Source organism: Gymnogyps californianus, chromosome Z (genome assembly GCF_018139145.2).
Source record: "Gymnogyps californianus isolate 813 chromosome Z, ASM1813914v2, whole genome shotgun sequence".
Classification (NCBI taxonomy): domain Eukaryota; kingdom Metazoa; phylum Chordata; class Aves; order Accipitriformes; family Cathartidae; genus Gymnogyps; species Gymnogyps californianus.
Genome location: NC_059500.1, coordinates 55809512 through 55826634, shown reverse-complemented (window position 1 = coordinate 55826634; position 17123 = coordinate 55809512). Strand labels below are relative to the sequence as shown.

Here is a 17123-nt window from a genome sequence, read left to right as displayed (position 1 = left end):
GTGGAAATACTACTTTGAGGAATTTTAATCCAACAATATGTTGGAGCAAGGACTGACACCTGACCAGCCTTTATGAGTGTGCTGACACTGCACAGTGCATACTTCACAGCCTTACTCCACATGAGCTCTGGAACTGAAATCAGAGCATCAGCACAGTGTTTTCCCAAGCCATGTTTCTTCCAGAGCTAGAGCTGTGCCATGTGAATGTAACACTGTCTTTTACACGATACTGCATGGTTGGTTTTCTTAAACTCTGCCCATATTACGATTAGGTTTTGACAAATGCTTGGGCCAGACACAGTCCATCTGGCATCCCTCTCCACTGTGAGAGAGCTTCACCTCAATACATATGGACTTGTGCTGTACAGATATCCTTGTCTAAGCTCATCTCCCGGGGCTCCCTTTAAAGTTATTGGATTCCAGGACCTTACCATGAGGCTGTGTCTGAAATGAGGGAAGCAAATCAAGCACCAAAAATGCCTGTTTCTCTTTGTTGATTGTAAAGGAACTTTGGACCTGTAAGGTCAGGTGAGATGGATCTCACCCTAAGTGAGTAGGCTACAACTGAAAAACAAACTTCTAAAAATACTTTTAATTTAACTGTTTAGCATTTAGTTAAAGGCAATATGACAACGTGTAAGAGGCTTACCATAACTTTATTCTTGCAATTCCTAACTTGTTAGTGTGTCACTGGAGAAGGTGATGTGAGGTAGTCAGTGGCTCCACAAATGACCTCTGCTCCATTTTCCTGGTGTTTTACCCTGAATAGTGTGTGGGGAAGATGCTTGGTAATAAGACATTTATGTCAACGTGCTAAAATAATATTGAAGAGTCATTTTCAGCCTTCAAATGCTATCTTAAAATTTATACAAGATGATGACAATTAAATGCTTTAGACCTGACTGCTGTTACTTTCTTTTCTTCTTAATGTAGGTAATTTTTGGGAAATCTTCAGGCCCAGAATTTGTGCAAGAAATATACACAGCTATCACATATCATAATAAGTAAGTATTTTTACTGTTTGTATGACTTGAGAAGTATTAATCATGACCTCTTTGCATAATTCTTAGCCTACATAGTTCATCAAGGAATGCTGGTACTAATCCATTTTAAACATTTACATTTTATGTGGATTTGTCATATCTAATTTGGATTGCTACATGCATTTGCATAAGTGACCATTGCGTAAGTGACCATTGCTTTTCTTGTTTGGAGCTTTTCAGAGGTTAGTTGAGAATATTCCTAATCTGAAGATTAAGGTGCAGGAGCAGGAAGCAGCAGCACAACTTTGTAACAGCATTCACTTCGATGAATTCACAGATCCAAAAGAGCTGAAGGGACGTTCTCACTCTCATGAATATGGACTTGGGATTTAGGATTTGCACAATAAATATGCTGGAACCCAAAATTAAGATTGAATGTTTTTGAAAGTATAGAGATGGGTGAAAGCTGAAACTTTCCAGCTGATACCATCTACGCTCTTCCTGATTCAAAGCTGTAGATAGTTCATAAATATAGCCGTATATATATGTAGTTCGTTTAACTTGGCTCTGAGGCTGTTTTTAGGATTTATACAGTTTTTATAACCATAGCATCTAAAAGCCTACTGGCAAATTTGCCTTCTGCTCAGTCTCATACTTACATTGGAAATGTGCTTGGTTTTTTTTTTTTAAACAGGTCCCCTGACTTTTATGAAGAAGTGAAAATTAGGCTGCCAGCAAAACTCACAGAGAAACACCATCTATTGTTCACATTCTATCACATCAGCTGCCAGCCAAAGCAAGGAGCATCTGTGGAAACCCTCCTCGGGTATTCAGTAAGTTCCATGTGATATATAAGTGTGCGTGTGTGTATCTATATCTACATCCCATGCAAACAGACTCTTTGCTTGTCAAGAATTTTGTCATATATTCCCTTTGTGGTTATGGTAATTCATCAAAACCAGTAGAAGGTCCTAAAGTTAATTCACAGAAACCAGATGCAACCTATGCTATGTTACATCCTTGTCCTATAATTTTACATTAAGTGTCTTTGAAGTTGGAGAATTCACCTGATGCAACTGAATACAAGTATGCACCTAAATATTTGCAACAGCAATGCTTTATAGCATACCGCCTAATTCTGTTAGATTCTATTTATTGCAAAAAAATCCCTAAAACAAATGCAATTACAATTATTTACTGTTATCTAACATGTTCATACATGAGGTAACAACTAATATAATATTTTCAATTAGGTTTTATATGGCATATCGTTTATGTTCTAAAGTGTCTTTTACACACAACAAAATTAAAAAACAGAAAGAATCCAGGAGGTAAAATGTAATTCTCTTGCATTCATTATCTTCATGCTGAGACTAGCAGGTTTTAGCTTAAGAAATACATATCATAGCATAGACTCTTTGACCTTTTTCTTAATCAATATTTTTAGCTGGAGAGATTTTAAAATAAGAGGAAAGCATAGATGATGATAATACTTCAGATTTGAGAACGTCCTAGTGCTATGGTCAGCAATTGAGCTGTGGGGCCAGACAAGTGCTTTCCATGTGTTCCTGCTATGAAGTTTGTATTTGTTTTTGATCCTAATACTGAGAATCCTTTCAAATGGTCTTTCTTTTATGGACAGATATAGTCCCACCAATGTCAATGGGATTGGTAAGAAGTAAATTAGTTTGTAGTTCAGGAGCAAGACTTGACATAGGTGAGGACTTAATTTTCAACCTTCTGTTCACCTAAATACAAAATGTTTCTGCCCTGTGATACTCAAATGCACAGCCTCTTTCAGACTTGAATAGGAGAAAAATTAAGTGTGTCCAAATATCAATACAGAGTTATGATGAGTCATTCTGGCCTTAATCCTCATGGTGATCACAACCAAGATGTTCAATTTATCCTTAGCAAAACTTTAACTCTGTTGATTTGCTCCAAAGCCAAGGATCAGTCTGTTCAAGATACGTGATTTTTTAAATAAAAACATGGACTCTACTAAATCCTTCTGGTAGAATTTATTAGAAAAATATATGTCACACATGAAAAGTTCTGTGTTTGTTTTCTTCAAAAGGGATGGTTTGTAAAGCAGACTTGTACATTTTTCTACAGTAGCTATCAGTGAATTTAAAATGCAAAGAAATTACTGTTGAATGGGTTAGAGCAGAGAAGCTTGGGTCAATATCTCATTTGTTGTTTTGTTGACTGTACATAACAAATTAGATAAATTGCCCTAATCATATATAGTCATGAATATTGCTGTGTTTTCTCTTCATTTGTTTCAGTGGCTGCCGATTCTATTAAATGATCGTCTTCAAACTGGACATTATTGTCTTCCTGTTGCATTGGATAAGCTGCCTTTCCACTATTCAATTCATTCTCCTGAGGTAACAAAGAAAATTATGAAAAGATAATATTATTTTCTTAATGTAGAAGAGCAGCATAAATGTTTTACAAACTAATGTTGCTGTCTGCTTGTAGACAATGCCTCCTTTTCGTACTCTAAAAGGGGAAAGCTCTGGAGAAAAATGTTGTTGTTATTATTGTCACTGGTGTTATTATTATTATTATTTTATATTGTTATATTGTGTTTTTTAAAGTTAGTTATCCAAGCAAATCCTTGTAAATTGTCTAATCAGGGATACATTTGTTTAGAGGGTGTCAAGTCAATAATTTGCTTTCTTCCATAGGATGATTTGCTCATTTTTTTGTGGCTGTGTGGGATAGGGAGGAGAAATGGAATCAGGTGCTGCTACTGGAGCAGAAAACTGTGCCCTCTGAGTAAATATGGCAAGTAGGAAAGTGTCCAGAGGGTTAAAACTGCACCACATCACCATGGAGTGCCTTTGGCAGTGCTTTAACTGGAAACTTCTAACGTTAAAAATATCCCATCAGAAGATGTATAGTTGCACTGTCTGTGCTAGGCATCCAGCTGAAGTGCTCCAAATTTCCCTGTTCAATGCATGAACTTCTCTCCATCTAGTCTGTGAGAACAAGAAGACGCCTAGCTGTGCTCCTCTGTATGGCACTGAATTCGGCTATCTAAAATGAAGTGAATAGCGCGAATATCCTATAGACCCCCGTGTAAACAGACTTTCTGTTTGATCATTAAAAGGAAGATGATGATTCCCATATTTCTTTTCCATCACAGAAAGTTCCATCTCAGACACCACCTATTAAGTGGGTTGAAGGACACAAGGGTGTTTTCAATGTTGAAGTGCAAGCTGTTTCATCTGTTCACACTCAGGTAATGCATCAGAAGAAACACACAGCTGTAGTTTCATTTCAAAGAGAATTCAGATGTCCAGGCTGACTTAGGAGGTTTATGAAATGGAGATGTTTAAGCCCACACAGGTTTAAAAACAACTAACAGCTATGGAAATAACCTGATATCCTCTGTGAATGAAATCCTTTGGTGAAATGAAATCTATTGGTACAAGGGAACAAATGAGCACTCTCAGCAGCAAGTTACATCAAGCAATAGGGAGCCTGGTGTCCTCTCAGCTCAGCAAGGGTCTGCTTAGGCTGTGTCTAGAAGACACTGGCAAGGCACAGGGCTTGTTTCTGCAGTCTGCATCTTCTGTTCTGCAAGGCTAGTTCAGACAATGTGTCAACATCTGCAGAGACATAGCACCTCCCCTGCCTCTAGTGACAGGTTATACTGCCAGAATGCTTTAGGCAGCTCAGTCGTCAATGCCATGTGGTGTGGGGAGACACGCTTAGTGCTGAATGAGAACTCTTCGATTCTGGTCATTTAAATGTGGTACGAAATTGGAGCTTTGCCCATCTTATTGGGATACTGGTTTGAGGCAGAGCAGCTTTATTTTGTTTCTGCTGCTTTACAGTGTCTCCTACCCATCATCCCATTCTAGTTAACCCTGGTAGCTATGTCCTAACAACTGGAGGTCCTGTGTCTGAAGCAGGTCCATCACCCCTTTGCAGCATGCTTTTTAAATACAAGTAGGGCATACTCATAAGGCACATGACTTGTATGTAGCTGGAACTTAGGTGTGGGTGGCAGAGGGACTACAGACCTGTGATGTGACGGAGTTTTATCAGAGAGAGGGAACAGTATTTTCATGAAATGAAGCAATCACTTTAGTGAGGGCTTTAACTTTCCTGCTTTTAATCTGATCTAACGAGAGTCTGAATTTGAGCCAGATGAAAAGGAACAAACAAAAGGCTGTGACAGCTGCTTTACAAATTGATCTCTAGGGGTAGCCACCACTGCAAGCCAGAAGGGTGAAAATATTTTCTCTCATCCCATCAGGTGGGACAATCAGGCTTTGCTTAGCTAGCAGCAGCCTGAACTATATCAACTTTGTTAACTGTGAGTGCACTGTATTTGCAGGACAATCACCTGGAGAAGTTCTTCACTCTGTGCCATTCTCTGGAAAGTCAAGTGACATTCCCCATTCGACTGATGGACCAGAAGATTACAGAGGCTACACTGGAACATGAATTGAAACTCAGCATTATCTGTTTGAATTCTTCACGCCTTGAACCTCTTGTCTTGTTTTTACATTTGGTACTAGATAAACTTTTCCAGCTGGCTGTACAGCCCATGGTCATAGCTGGCCAGACAGGTATTTACTGGTACATGGCCTTGGAGTGGTAGTAATGGAACCTAGAAATGTGGGGAAAATGACTGCTAAATATCCAGGCTCAGATTTAGTGTTTGGGGTAGTCCACTTCAGAAGGAGTTGTACTTCTCAAGACACAGTTTCACTGCACAATTTAATCAGGTTTAACTGAGTTCCAGCCTTCTCTCCTTTTCCCCTTACACATAAGACTCTCAGGCTCTGGTTGGGAGGCACGTTAAATTGTAGTAGTTTACTTATCTGGAAATATTGGTCAGAAAGTGGGTTCTGGTTTAACTTTGTTTGGAATTCAGTTGTTTTGCAAGGAAAACACCAGCAAAATCACTTATCCTACAGCTGACATCATTGCTAACTCCACCATATCCTCTGCCCAAATATCTTTAGACAGAACTGGGTGAACACAAAAACAGAGAGGGTGTAGTAACGCACACAGATTTTTCTGTTACTGCGGCTGCCAGTTGCCCATCACATATGTTAACTCTGGAGGGAAAGCATACTTGGAGACAGTGGTGTAGTTTATTTCCTGTCTCATTTTGGTAATCAACACTTATCATCCACTATAATATATGTGGAAAAGCCTGCTGGCTTGTATTTGTCTGTCAGCTGGAGAATAAGTCTTAGTGTTCTTCAGGTAGGTATTTTATAGGAAATGCATGAAGGCTGCTAGAAATGGTAATTAACAGTTATGGTCTGCTTTTATGTAGCACAAAGTGATGGAGTAGCAGTGATTGGGTTTAAAGTCAGTGGGTCTGCTGAAGAGTGGTTATCAGCCTATGTAGACCTTGGGTCTGGTCAGGTATAGCAATTGCTGTCTAGAGCTCTGAATTTGTTGAGGACTGAATTAAAGCATGTAGAATTAGTTGTTGTTGGTACAAATAATGCCCTCACCTAATTATATTATACCCTTCAGTGCTAGGACTAATTCTTGCCTTTGTTTCACAGCCAACTTCTCACAGTTTGCCTTTGAATCTGTGGTTGCAATAGTGAACAGTCTCCACAACAGCAAAGACCTGAGCAAAGACCAGCATGGGAGGAACTGCCTCCTGGCATCTTATGTCTACTATGTTTTTCGTCTGCCAGACCCTCAGAGAGAAGTAGTCAAACCAGGTAATATTGGTGCAAGGGTTGCAAAAATATTCTTTTTTCTTCATACATGCTATTCAACATGGTGCTTCTGAGAGGAGGACTTAGGGAACTGGCCTATAAAATAGCGCAAACAACTTGTCAGACCCAGACTGCATACCGTTTAAGCACAGCACTGTTCAGATATATCATTGTTCTCGGAGGAAGGTCAGGGATCTCAGTGCTGCAAAGAGCAACATGGACTTGCCCCCCATAATCTCTCTCTCTCAGTCATTCATTTAAGATGCAGGATTGAGGTGAGAGGACTCCACAACAATATGCAATGCTGTAGCTTCATGAAGATGAAAGTGAGAGACATCTAAACTGAAGCTTTCTTTAGAGGAATTTTTAGAGGAATTTTCTCCAGAAATTAAAATGACCTTAAGATGCCAGTTTTGTACTGGTCTGTACATCAGTAAACTACTTTCTGTGCAAACTAACTTACTGCCAAGAGGCACAGGGCCAAGCTCTGCCAATTTCTCCATCGCATTAAGGATGTCATCGGAGGATAAAATCCTGTGCGTTGGCCAGCAGGTTGAGGGAGGTGATCCTTCTCCTCTACTTAGCACTGGTGAGGCCACACCTGGAGTACTGTGCCCAGTTCTGGGCTCCTCAGGACAAAAGAGACATGGACATACTGGAGAGAGACCAGCCAAGGGCAACAAAGGTGATGAAGGGACTGGAGCATCTCTCCAATGAGGAAAGGCTGAGAGAGCTAGGACTGTTCAGCCTGGAGAAGAGAAAGCTCAGGCAGGATCTTCAATGTGCACAAAGACCTGAAGGGAGGGTGCAAAGAAGACAGAGCCAGGCTGTTTGCAGTGGTGCCCAGTGACAGGACCCGCGGCAATGGGTGCAGACTGAAATACAGGAGGTTCCCTCTGAACATCAGGAAAGACTGTTTTCCTGTGAGGGTGACTGAGCACTGGCACAGGTTGCCCAGAGTGGTGGTGGAGTCTCTCACCTTGGAGATATTAGAAAGCTGTCTGGACATAGTCCTGGGCAACTGGCTCTAGGTGGCCCTGCTTGAGCAGACGAGTTGGACGAGATGACCTCCAGAGGTCCCTTTCAACCTCAACCATTCTGTTACCCTGCTGCAGTCCATTGTCCTGAAGCCTATAGGATTCATTTGGACAATTGCTATATATTAACTGACTTACCACCAAGCAGCTGTGCTGTGGGAGCTAAAGATATGTAGGCCCTTTTCTCTTTCAAATATTCATTCAAATCCCCCTTGAGGGACGTTTAGACTGATGTTAGGATGTGCTGATATCTCTGAGCTTGCCTACACTCGGAAAGTCTTTAGCCTGGAAAAATAAGGTCCATGGGGAAGCTGAAAACTAGGTGATCATTTAGTGAAATTCCTGCTAGCAGTGCTCCCTGCTTCCTTGGATACTTTGAATGTGGTGTTAAATGTTATGTATTGAAGGTGTATTTTGTGTTTAGGCCTGTGAATCTTGTCTTAATCTACAGCAAATTAAAAAGAGCTGATGGGAAGAAGAAAGAGCTAATGTAATAGTGCTGCTACTCAGGTAGCCCTGTTAATCTTTTGTTACTGCTTGTGCCATCACCCTGTGAGCTGTTGACTCAGAAAACATCTGTACCTTGTCATTCAATGCCTATGTAATTTGTTAATGAAGCAGTTGGTGGTGAGATTTTCAGGAGCTTTATGCTATTCAAAATGCTGATGCTATAACAGCACTGAGCAAAGCTGGCTTGAATCTCATGTTTGTCTCATATATATGTCCTTTAGTCTTAGTTCAAACATCTCCCTATGGGCAGGTGCAGGCAGCAGTGCCATTTTGACAGAGTCTCGTTATTACACATTTGGACGCACTTCTGCCGTGTCTGTTGGGAGTAAACTCCTGCAGAGCCGAGTGATAAGCTGCAGCAATCCTGACATCGCTGTTACACAATCTGCTACTGATGAGGAGGTCAAAAACATCATGTCATCCAAGGTAAGAGAATGAAATCAAATATCTGGAGAATTGTATGGGCCAAAACCTAATAATCTAGATTTGTTCTTTGAGGGTTGGATTTGCTTCTTGCAAGTGCACTGTATGTATCACCAGAAGCACTTGCTGTTTATCTGATTTGGCATAGCCACATGTTAAATCCCATTGCTAAATTCTGATGTCTCTCATCAGTGAAGAAAGCAAGAGGTAAGAACTCTGTCTCTTGTTTGAGGCTTAGACAATCCACAGAGGGATTTGCTTTTTTGACATGCCTCACTCTCCTGTTCTTCCTGACATTTAGGTTCTGTTCACGTCTGGTGACATGGTCCAGGTTGCACAGAATCAGTGTGAGCAAAGACTACTATTGATTACACTGGGAACAGATTCACTTTCTGAAAGGGGTGAAAGAGTCCTCGGAAAGGAAATAGTTTTCCTAAAATGCACTGATAATTTATTCTTGCTCCTTTTAACTCTTTTTCTTTTTGTTTTTTAAATCACAGATCCTGTTTGGTGCTAAGTAGTTTCCTGTTAAAAAAAAAGTAGGCAATTTATATGACAGCAGCCCCATGATTTTGTGTGACAGCAGCCCCATGATTTTATAGTACAGATGCCATCTGCATATTTTGTAACTGGGTCTTTCCAAATACTTAATTCAACCACAGAGTGAAACACAAACTTCCTCTGTCTTTCTCATCCACAACTACATATGCCACCAACAGCTTGCAGGATAGAAAGGACGAGGACAGCCGAGAAGCAGGATTTTGCTTCCCTGATTGGCACCTGATGCTTGCTGGTCTACAGCATCCCAGACTCATCTCAGAGCTTTATGAGGATGGCTGTGCTCAGCTCTCTGGGGAAACCAAAATCTAGAGTTCCCCATTCAGCAGGAGCTGGGAAGCTGTGCCTCTGACAAAAGCAGGATTTTTTCCCTGTGCAAGGAGCCTGCCTCTAGCTGCCGCCCTGGCAGAGCTCCACAGCAGCATGTCTGCTGAGCTCTGAACCATATCCCCCCCTCTCTTTTCTTTGAGTGTTATGTATGTAAAATACTGCTTCTCAAGCAGGTTATTTTCAGAAACATTTTGAAGTCTTTTCTCCATTGAATGATTACGTGCCTCTCCAGTTAAAGTGAATGGGTGCTTATCTTCAGCAAATTAAACCAGAACTAGTAAGATACACAAGCTTTGCCAATCTATTTGATTTGTTTATATAGGCATAGGTATTAATCCACAACAATTTTTAATAATGTAGATTTGAACTTAATAGCTTTACGAATTTTACTCTAATGTACTGTGTCCTAAAAAAAACAGAGCTCAAGGCTTTTTTTCTTTCCAAATTAATACAAAATTAAAATGTTTGATATTACAGCTTCATTACATTGATAAATGTAGCAATTTACAATTGGTTACTGCCATTTCACTGCCTTTTAAATTGGCATTACTTTTAATGGAAGGAAGATTCCCAGATGCTAGTTAATTTCGGATGTAGAGCCACCGGATAAATGAGGCAGTTACCTTTGAAAGGGTGAATTGTAGTGCTTTCAAAATACAGCTGCAGTGCTGAAATCGGGCACCTGATGGCAGTGTTGGTATTTGCACTCTCCTGCGGCTGCTGCATTCAGGTCGTCTTTGGCCTGCACTGGGAAGGGGGATGGGGAGGAGGAAAGAGAAGAGCTGTTTAGGTGAACATCTGTGCATACTTTCAAAAAAAACCACCGCTGCTGCTTTCTTCTCTGTTAATTGTCTTATGTATTAACTTACTATTATGTATTTCTTTGGCCTTCCAGCCTATGGATCCCAGCTCCAGTCGAATGTCTTTTTGCGTTGAAGGAACAAATGACATGCCAAGCGTTTGTGCAAGCCCAAGACCATCCAATAAAAAGGTAGCCTACCACTAAGTGTGAGGGAGCACACTTAACAGAGCCTGGATCCTCCTGAGGCAGTGCTGGTAATTAGCGCTTCTAAATGAGGAGAAGGGAGAGAGAGAACAAAATAACAACCAGTTTTATCGAACAAGGAGTTTGTGATGCATTATTTAATCAGTGGGTAAATATTACCCAAACTTTTCTGCTTCTGCTCCAGAGTCTTTAGATTCTTTTTCCAGGACAGATTTAGACAAGTAGCAGCCTGCCTGGATCCTCCCTTTGCTCTCTTTCTCAAGGTGTTAGGGCCTCTGTCTTTTTTCACTGCTGTTTACCCTTGGATACCTGCCTTTACATGTTACAGTAAACTGCACTCAGAAATGTCTGTCATCTCTTTTTTCCATAAAGAAAGTTTTTCTTTTCCCCTTTTTGTAGCTTTTAGAACCAAGAAATTCCTTCCTATCTTGAGTATGTATTCCCAAATAGTTTTTTAACAACATAGAAGATACCATATCACATAGATAATTTTTCCAGAGCTGTATCTTGTGTTTGGCATTGATCAGCAGCAGTGGCTTTGGATGACGAAGCAGGGGAAAAACCCTGCAATGAGCAGTTCAGAATCGGAGTTACAGTTAAGAAACTCTCCTTTCTTACTCCTTTTTATTGGTTTGATTTCTGCAAAAAGCATAGAGGTTTATACCCAATCTGAATATTGGATGGATTAGTATGTCCTATTCAAAGTAAATATGCTTAGGAATCTCATTAGCTTTATTGTTTGTGTCAGGAATAGAAAACAATAAATTTTTAGTCCAGATTTGAGTTTCCTAAAAGTTTAGATCATTGGGATTGGGTGTCTTATGGTCAGATCTCACTGCAAAGAGTGTTGTCTCCAACTACAAACCTCTGTACAAGCTCTGCTGTGGTTATTGCTGTGTCATTCTCTCCCACCACAAAGACAATCTTACTTCTACCTTCTCTCAGAAAACATGGATGTGCTAAATGGAAACGCTTAGCGGGGAGTGGGGAACGTGACTGCTCTCCGTCATGCACACAGCCAGTGGCCTGAGGACAGACCAAAGGCATTTCCCAGTTTAGTTGTCCGGGGTTCTGGATCCTCAGAAAAATGGGTTCCAAAGTCTTGTTTGCCACCAGCGTTCCTCGTATGTCATTTTTGTTAAATCTGCCTTCTGGTCCTACAGGGATGTCCACACATCCCCATCCAGCTGCTGACTCTCCAGTATGCGGGAGTTTCCCACAGGGAAGATGGGGGATGTTGAAACTGGAAGATTAGTTGATTGAAAAGCCATTTCCCAACATTCTGTGTTTATTATCTAGCATTTCCACGAGGAGCTGGCACTGCAGATGGTGGTCAGCACGGGTATGGTGAGAGAATCTGTCTTCAAGTATGCCTGGTTCTTCTTCGAGCTCCTGGTAAGATTTGACAGTGGTATTTTATAGTAAGTTAATGGTGAAATGTAGCAGGTACTCCAGGCACAGATTTAGTTGGGTGGTGATCTCTTCAGTTATTCAGCCCCAATGTGAAAAGGAGAGGTCCCAAATAATGGAAGTACAACTAAAGAATTCGCCGTATTCACCCCCATTCCCCACTGACAGCCTGTGATGGCAAAGTCCTGCATGAACTACATGCACAGTGCTCCACAGCTTGCAGAAGGCTGAAAGACAGACATCAAACTGAGCCCTTCCTTTTCTGTGAATACCTGTTCTGGCCTTTCCACTTTGTTCACAACATGGGAGCAGTGACAAGGCTCCCCAAACTCACAGTTTCACAGAGCCCTGCGGTGACGGATGTCAGTGGCAAAAACATACTGATTTCCACGGGCAGCATATAAGCAACCCAACATCACATCAAGAAATAAGAATTAATTCCAGAAGTGTTACTCCCTGTCTGTCATCATGAAGGGCAAAAGTTGCAAACAGCAGCGTTTCAGAGCTGCAGATGCCAGGGACTGGGGAGGGCGATTCTGATTTCAGGTGCTGAGAGTAGCCAACTGTGTGAACATGACCAGGAATCAGTGTCTGTGTTTGAGTCTTAGGCTCTCTGTTGTCATTGCCAGTACATGTAAGATTTATCACAGCAGCTCTGAGAAAATGAGAGTGATTACATTCAGGGAAAAACAAGTAGGGAATCTTACTCCCATGGACTAACTTCAAGCAGTAGTTTTACCTGCAGTTTGGGCATTTTTTAAATACCTTTTTTTCTTTGCAGATAAAGAGTATGGCTCAGTATGTTCACAACATAGAGAAGCAAGACAACCCACGAAGAAGCCGGTTCTCTGATCGCTTCAAAGATGATATTACCACTATAGTTAGTGTGGTGACTTCAGAGATTGCTGCACTTTTAGTCAAACCACAGAAGGTAAATGCATGAAATAAGTACCGTGGATCCATGCTACTCACCCTGTGTTACACTGAGCTGTATTTAATCCCATTTCACCTTCAGCAGTGCATCGTGGTTGAGGCCCAGCCAGCAACAAAGCACCAGGCAGCCGCTCGCTCATTCCTCCCCGCTGGCGGGATGGGGAGGAGAAAATACAACGAAAGGGCTCATGGGTCGAGACCAGGACAGGGAGGGATCACTCACCAGTTATGGTTACAGGCAAAACAGACTTGACTTGGGGAAAAAGAAACCAATTTAATTGGTTACCAATCAAATCAGAGTAGGTTAATGAGAAATAGAACCATAGCTTAAAAACACGCCTTCCCCTCACCCCTCCCTTCTTCCCAGGCTCAGCTTTGCTCCGAATTTGTCTACCTCCTCCCCTACCAGCAGCACAGGGGGATGGGGAATAGGGAATGGGGGTTGCGGTCAGTTCATCACACATTGTTTCTGCTGCTCCTGCCTCCTCAGGGGGAGGGCTCCTCACACTCTTCCCCTGCTCCAGCGTGGGGTCCCTCCCACGGGGGTCAACCCTCCACGAGGCTCTCCCACGCGAGTCCTTTCCACGGACTGCAGTCCTCCACGAACTGCTCCAGCGTGGGCTTTCCCACAGAGTCACGGCCTTCTCCGGGCCCAGCCACCTGCTCTGGCGTGGGGTCCTCCACGGGCTGCAGGGGAATCTCTGCTCCACCGCTAACCTCCATGGGCTGCAGGGGGACAGCCTGCCCTCTCACCACGGGCTGCAGGGGAATCTCTGCTCCGGCGCTCCTCCTCCCTCTCCTCCTTCACTGACCTTGGTGTCTGCACAGTTGTCTTTCTCACATCCCACTCCTCTCTTCGCTGTTGCTCCTCTACTTCTTTAGCAGTCTTTTCCCCTTCTTAAATATGCTATCACAGAGGTGCTAGCACCATTGCTGACTGGCTCGGCCTTGGCCAGCAGTGGGTCTGACATGGAGCTGGGGAAGCTTCTAGCAGCTTCTCACAGGAGCCACCCCTGTAGCCCCTCCCCAGCTGCCAAAACCCTGCCACACAAACCTAACACACGGTGTTACTAGAATTAGGCCAAAACTGCGGTGGTATTTTCACATGCACCTTAAGTGAGAGTTGTGGCTGTGCAAGGGGCAGCCTTGTGCTCCCCTGGCAGGCAGACTGTTTTTATTCAGCTCAGCTCCCCAGCCTGCTTCTCAGTGTGGCTGCAGGGTGCAGGGAGGGAATCCCCTTTCCCATCGACAGGAAAGGTTGGACACCCATTTTTAGTGGCAGTGATGCTTTATGCCAGGTTAGCCAGGGCATCAAACTGCATCCCAAGCAGGGCTTATTCTTTTTATCCCTCTTTCCTGTTACCCTCATTTCTACTGCATAGTGGTTTATTCCACATATGACTTCTCTGACGGCAGTGGGCTATGCAATACGAAGGCAGTATTCCTCCTGAGGGTTGTAAAATCCAGCCACAAGTGATGTAACCTCAGATCTCTTTAAAGAGGCATTGGCCACTTGAAAATTAAAGACAAGAAATAAGCCCTAAATCCCATGAAATTCTTCCTCCTGATATATTTTAACAAGTTGCACTGATATAACGGGTTATAAAGTTGAAAGGATCACAAAATGTAATTCGTATTTTAACATTAATACTGTCAGCTTACATCACTGATGTCACTCCGCACTGGCCAAGAGACAAAGCTAAGGCCACAGATAGGCGCTGGGTGACTGTTGTTTGTTCAGTTTTTGCAATCAACTTGTTTTCATGCCCCAGAGCTGCCAAACGCACTGTGCTAGCCCAGCAGTGTGCTCTGCCACGGGGCAGACCAGGCTGGAGAGCTGGCCTGCCGGGTCACTTTTCAACCAGCTCAGTTTCCTGATGCACTTCTCCATGTGTGCCCCGCTGTGCTGTTGAGGAGCAGAAACTTGGAAAGGGCCAAGACCAGACAACTCAGGACAGAGAATGGCAGAAGTGATTGTCACTGTCCACCAAAAAGTTGTTCCTGAAGCTTTACCCTTTGCTCAGTCCTTTGATGTGCTTCCGTGATAGCCATGTGCAGAGAAATTGTTTCCACAGACATGTTTAATTAAGGCGTCAGTGACTTTTTTTTAAAATACGTTGTGTAATAAAAATTTGTTACATTAAAAATGTTTTAGTGGAACTGTAGGTTTTGCCAAGAGATTAGTATTTTATGGCTTCCTCACGAGAAATACACAGGTTTTTATGGGCTGTTAATTCAATTCGATTTTGATAGAGTGAGTGTATAGAACCTGATTATGTGTGAAAAATCCCACTGCAGTGTTTGCAGAATTAGGACCATTGGTTAGTTGTACAGAGCAGCAGTAGGTAATGTGTGTCTGATTTTTAAATCCAAGCAGTAATAATCTGTGTTTCAATACATGGTTGAGCTTGTCAGATTGCCCTGGGATTCTGCAGTGATATGTCTGGCATATTTTAGCCTACCCAGTAAGGTAGTGGAAAACTAATTTTTTCTTCACAGTAGAAAAATGTTTTGCTGTGTAAATTCCAGATCATAGGAAATATATATATTCCTGAACAGCATCAAAAAGATTGAAAAATGAAAAATTAAATCATGACCACCCTGAGGTGCTGCACACCTGTTCTCACTAGTCAGAGACATGAGTAGGGGCAACATTTTTCTCAGTCATCTCCTCTTGTCAATCTTGAGTGAACCCACCTGAGGGCGCTGGGCATTAAATGTGTGCAGATCCCTCAGGCACCTCCACAAATTCCTCTTGGTGAAATACATATGCTACTGAGATTTTATGATTTAAATTGCTGTGTTTGAAGTAACTGTAGCCTTATTTTAGAGGGCACGTGAAGTTCTTTGTGATTTTTACTTGGGAGCTGCGTATCTCTGGTAATCAGGCCAATTCTAAGCATGCAAGAGCTTAGCTGCTGAATGGTAAAACCCACAGATTTATCTTGCCAGTATTTTTTTACTATCAGTTTTACACTTAAAATTTCTAAACAAAATACTTGGCATTCCATCAGCAGAGCCAGTGCAGATTTTTATTAATATTTTAAAACAATATGTTATGTTTTAAGTACCTAAACCAGCATTCTCTAATGTTAAAGGTTCGATTAAAAAATAAAAAGGCATATGCAGGATTGCAGCCCATAGGGAATTCAGAACAGGTCTCAAATTCCATTTCATTGTTGTCAGACCAAAGGTTTGCATAGATAAACTTGTTCATTCATCTTGTGATATTCCTCTGTGAAAGCTACAACAGTTGAAATAATTTACAGGGTTGATTCTGTATAATTTTAACAAGATCACATAAACTGCAGAACGGAAACAATCTTGCCCAGTATGTTCCATAAGATGGTTCTGGGAGCTGTTGCCTGCACTATTTTTTAATGATTCTAAAAAGTCTTCCGCCAATAAGTTTTTTCTTCTTCCAATAAATTTTATACATCATAACTGCAATTCTTTTTTTTTTCCTTTTTTTTTTAAAGGAAAATGAGCAAGCAGAAAAGATTAATATCAGCCTGGCGTTTTTCTTGTATGATCTTCTTTCTTTAATGGACCGAGGATTTGTGTTTAATCTCATCAAACATTACTGTAATCAGGTAGGCACCATGCATGATTGGGATTGCATTGGCTTATGGCCAGTCCGGTGTTCTGTTCTGTTTGATTCATTTATCCATCAAGATCCTTTGAATTGTGTTAAAGGGCCAGGTAAATTTCCTATTTCCTATTGCATATGCAGAGACTTTAAACCTCTTTTGATTTGTGGTCTGCAGAAAAAAATTGAGTGGAGGTTAAGACTCTTTTAGAAATGTCATACCTTGCACTGCTGCAGAGCATCCATGGAGCCACTTTTCTTCCCTTACTTTTTTACATGCCTCAGCAGCAGAGTCTGCAGACCATACAGAGCAGCTTTTGGTCGCTGACTCTTCTACTGCTGTGAGGACAGTATTTAGATTTGGGGGATTCAATCAAAATGATCCATCTCCATCTTCTTGCTTTACAAGCCTCCCAAAATTAAAAATAAACGATGATGCAGGATGTTGTTACGAAATTATTTTTTGTATTTGAAGGGGAAAATTTTCCTTCTGTTTTGTGACCCAATATACCTGCTGTAGTTTTTCTGCCAAAGGAAGGCCCTCTGTCAGCTGATGGTAGGTAGGAGAATGCAAGGTGGCTAACACCCTGGTTTCCTATAGTATGTGCAATACTCCACTGATGTCATTGTTGATAT

At 41.8% G+C, this 17123-nt stretch overlaps 1 protein-coding gene across 1 annotated transcript in view; it reads left to right on the top strand.

The window, feature by feature from the left end:
* DOCK8 (dedicator of cytokinesis 8) overlaps positions 1-17123 on the top strand; it is a 60187-nt gene that overhangs the window by 25316 nt on the left and 17748 nt on the right. Inside the window, exons 14-24 of the mRNA XM_050913604.1 lie at positions 934-1004; positions 1678-1816; positions 3272-3373; positions 4138-4233; positions 5338-5572; positions 6530-6694; positions 8489-8664; positions 10445-10540; positions 11855-11950; positions 12747-12896; positions 16378-16491. Of these exons, the coding sequence (XP_050769561.1) occupies positions 934-1004; positions 1678-1816; positions 3272-3373; positions 4138-4233; positions 5338-5572; positions 6530-6694; positions 8489-8664; positions 10445-10540; positions 11855-11950; positions 12747-12896; positions 16378-16491 (1440 nt within the window). The remainder of the gene's footprint in view (positions 1-933; positions 1005-1677; positions 1817-3271; positions 3374-4137; positions 4234-5337; positions 5573-6529; positions 6695-8488; positions 8665-10444; positions 10541-11854; positions 11951-12746; positions 12897-16377; positions 16492-17123) is intronic.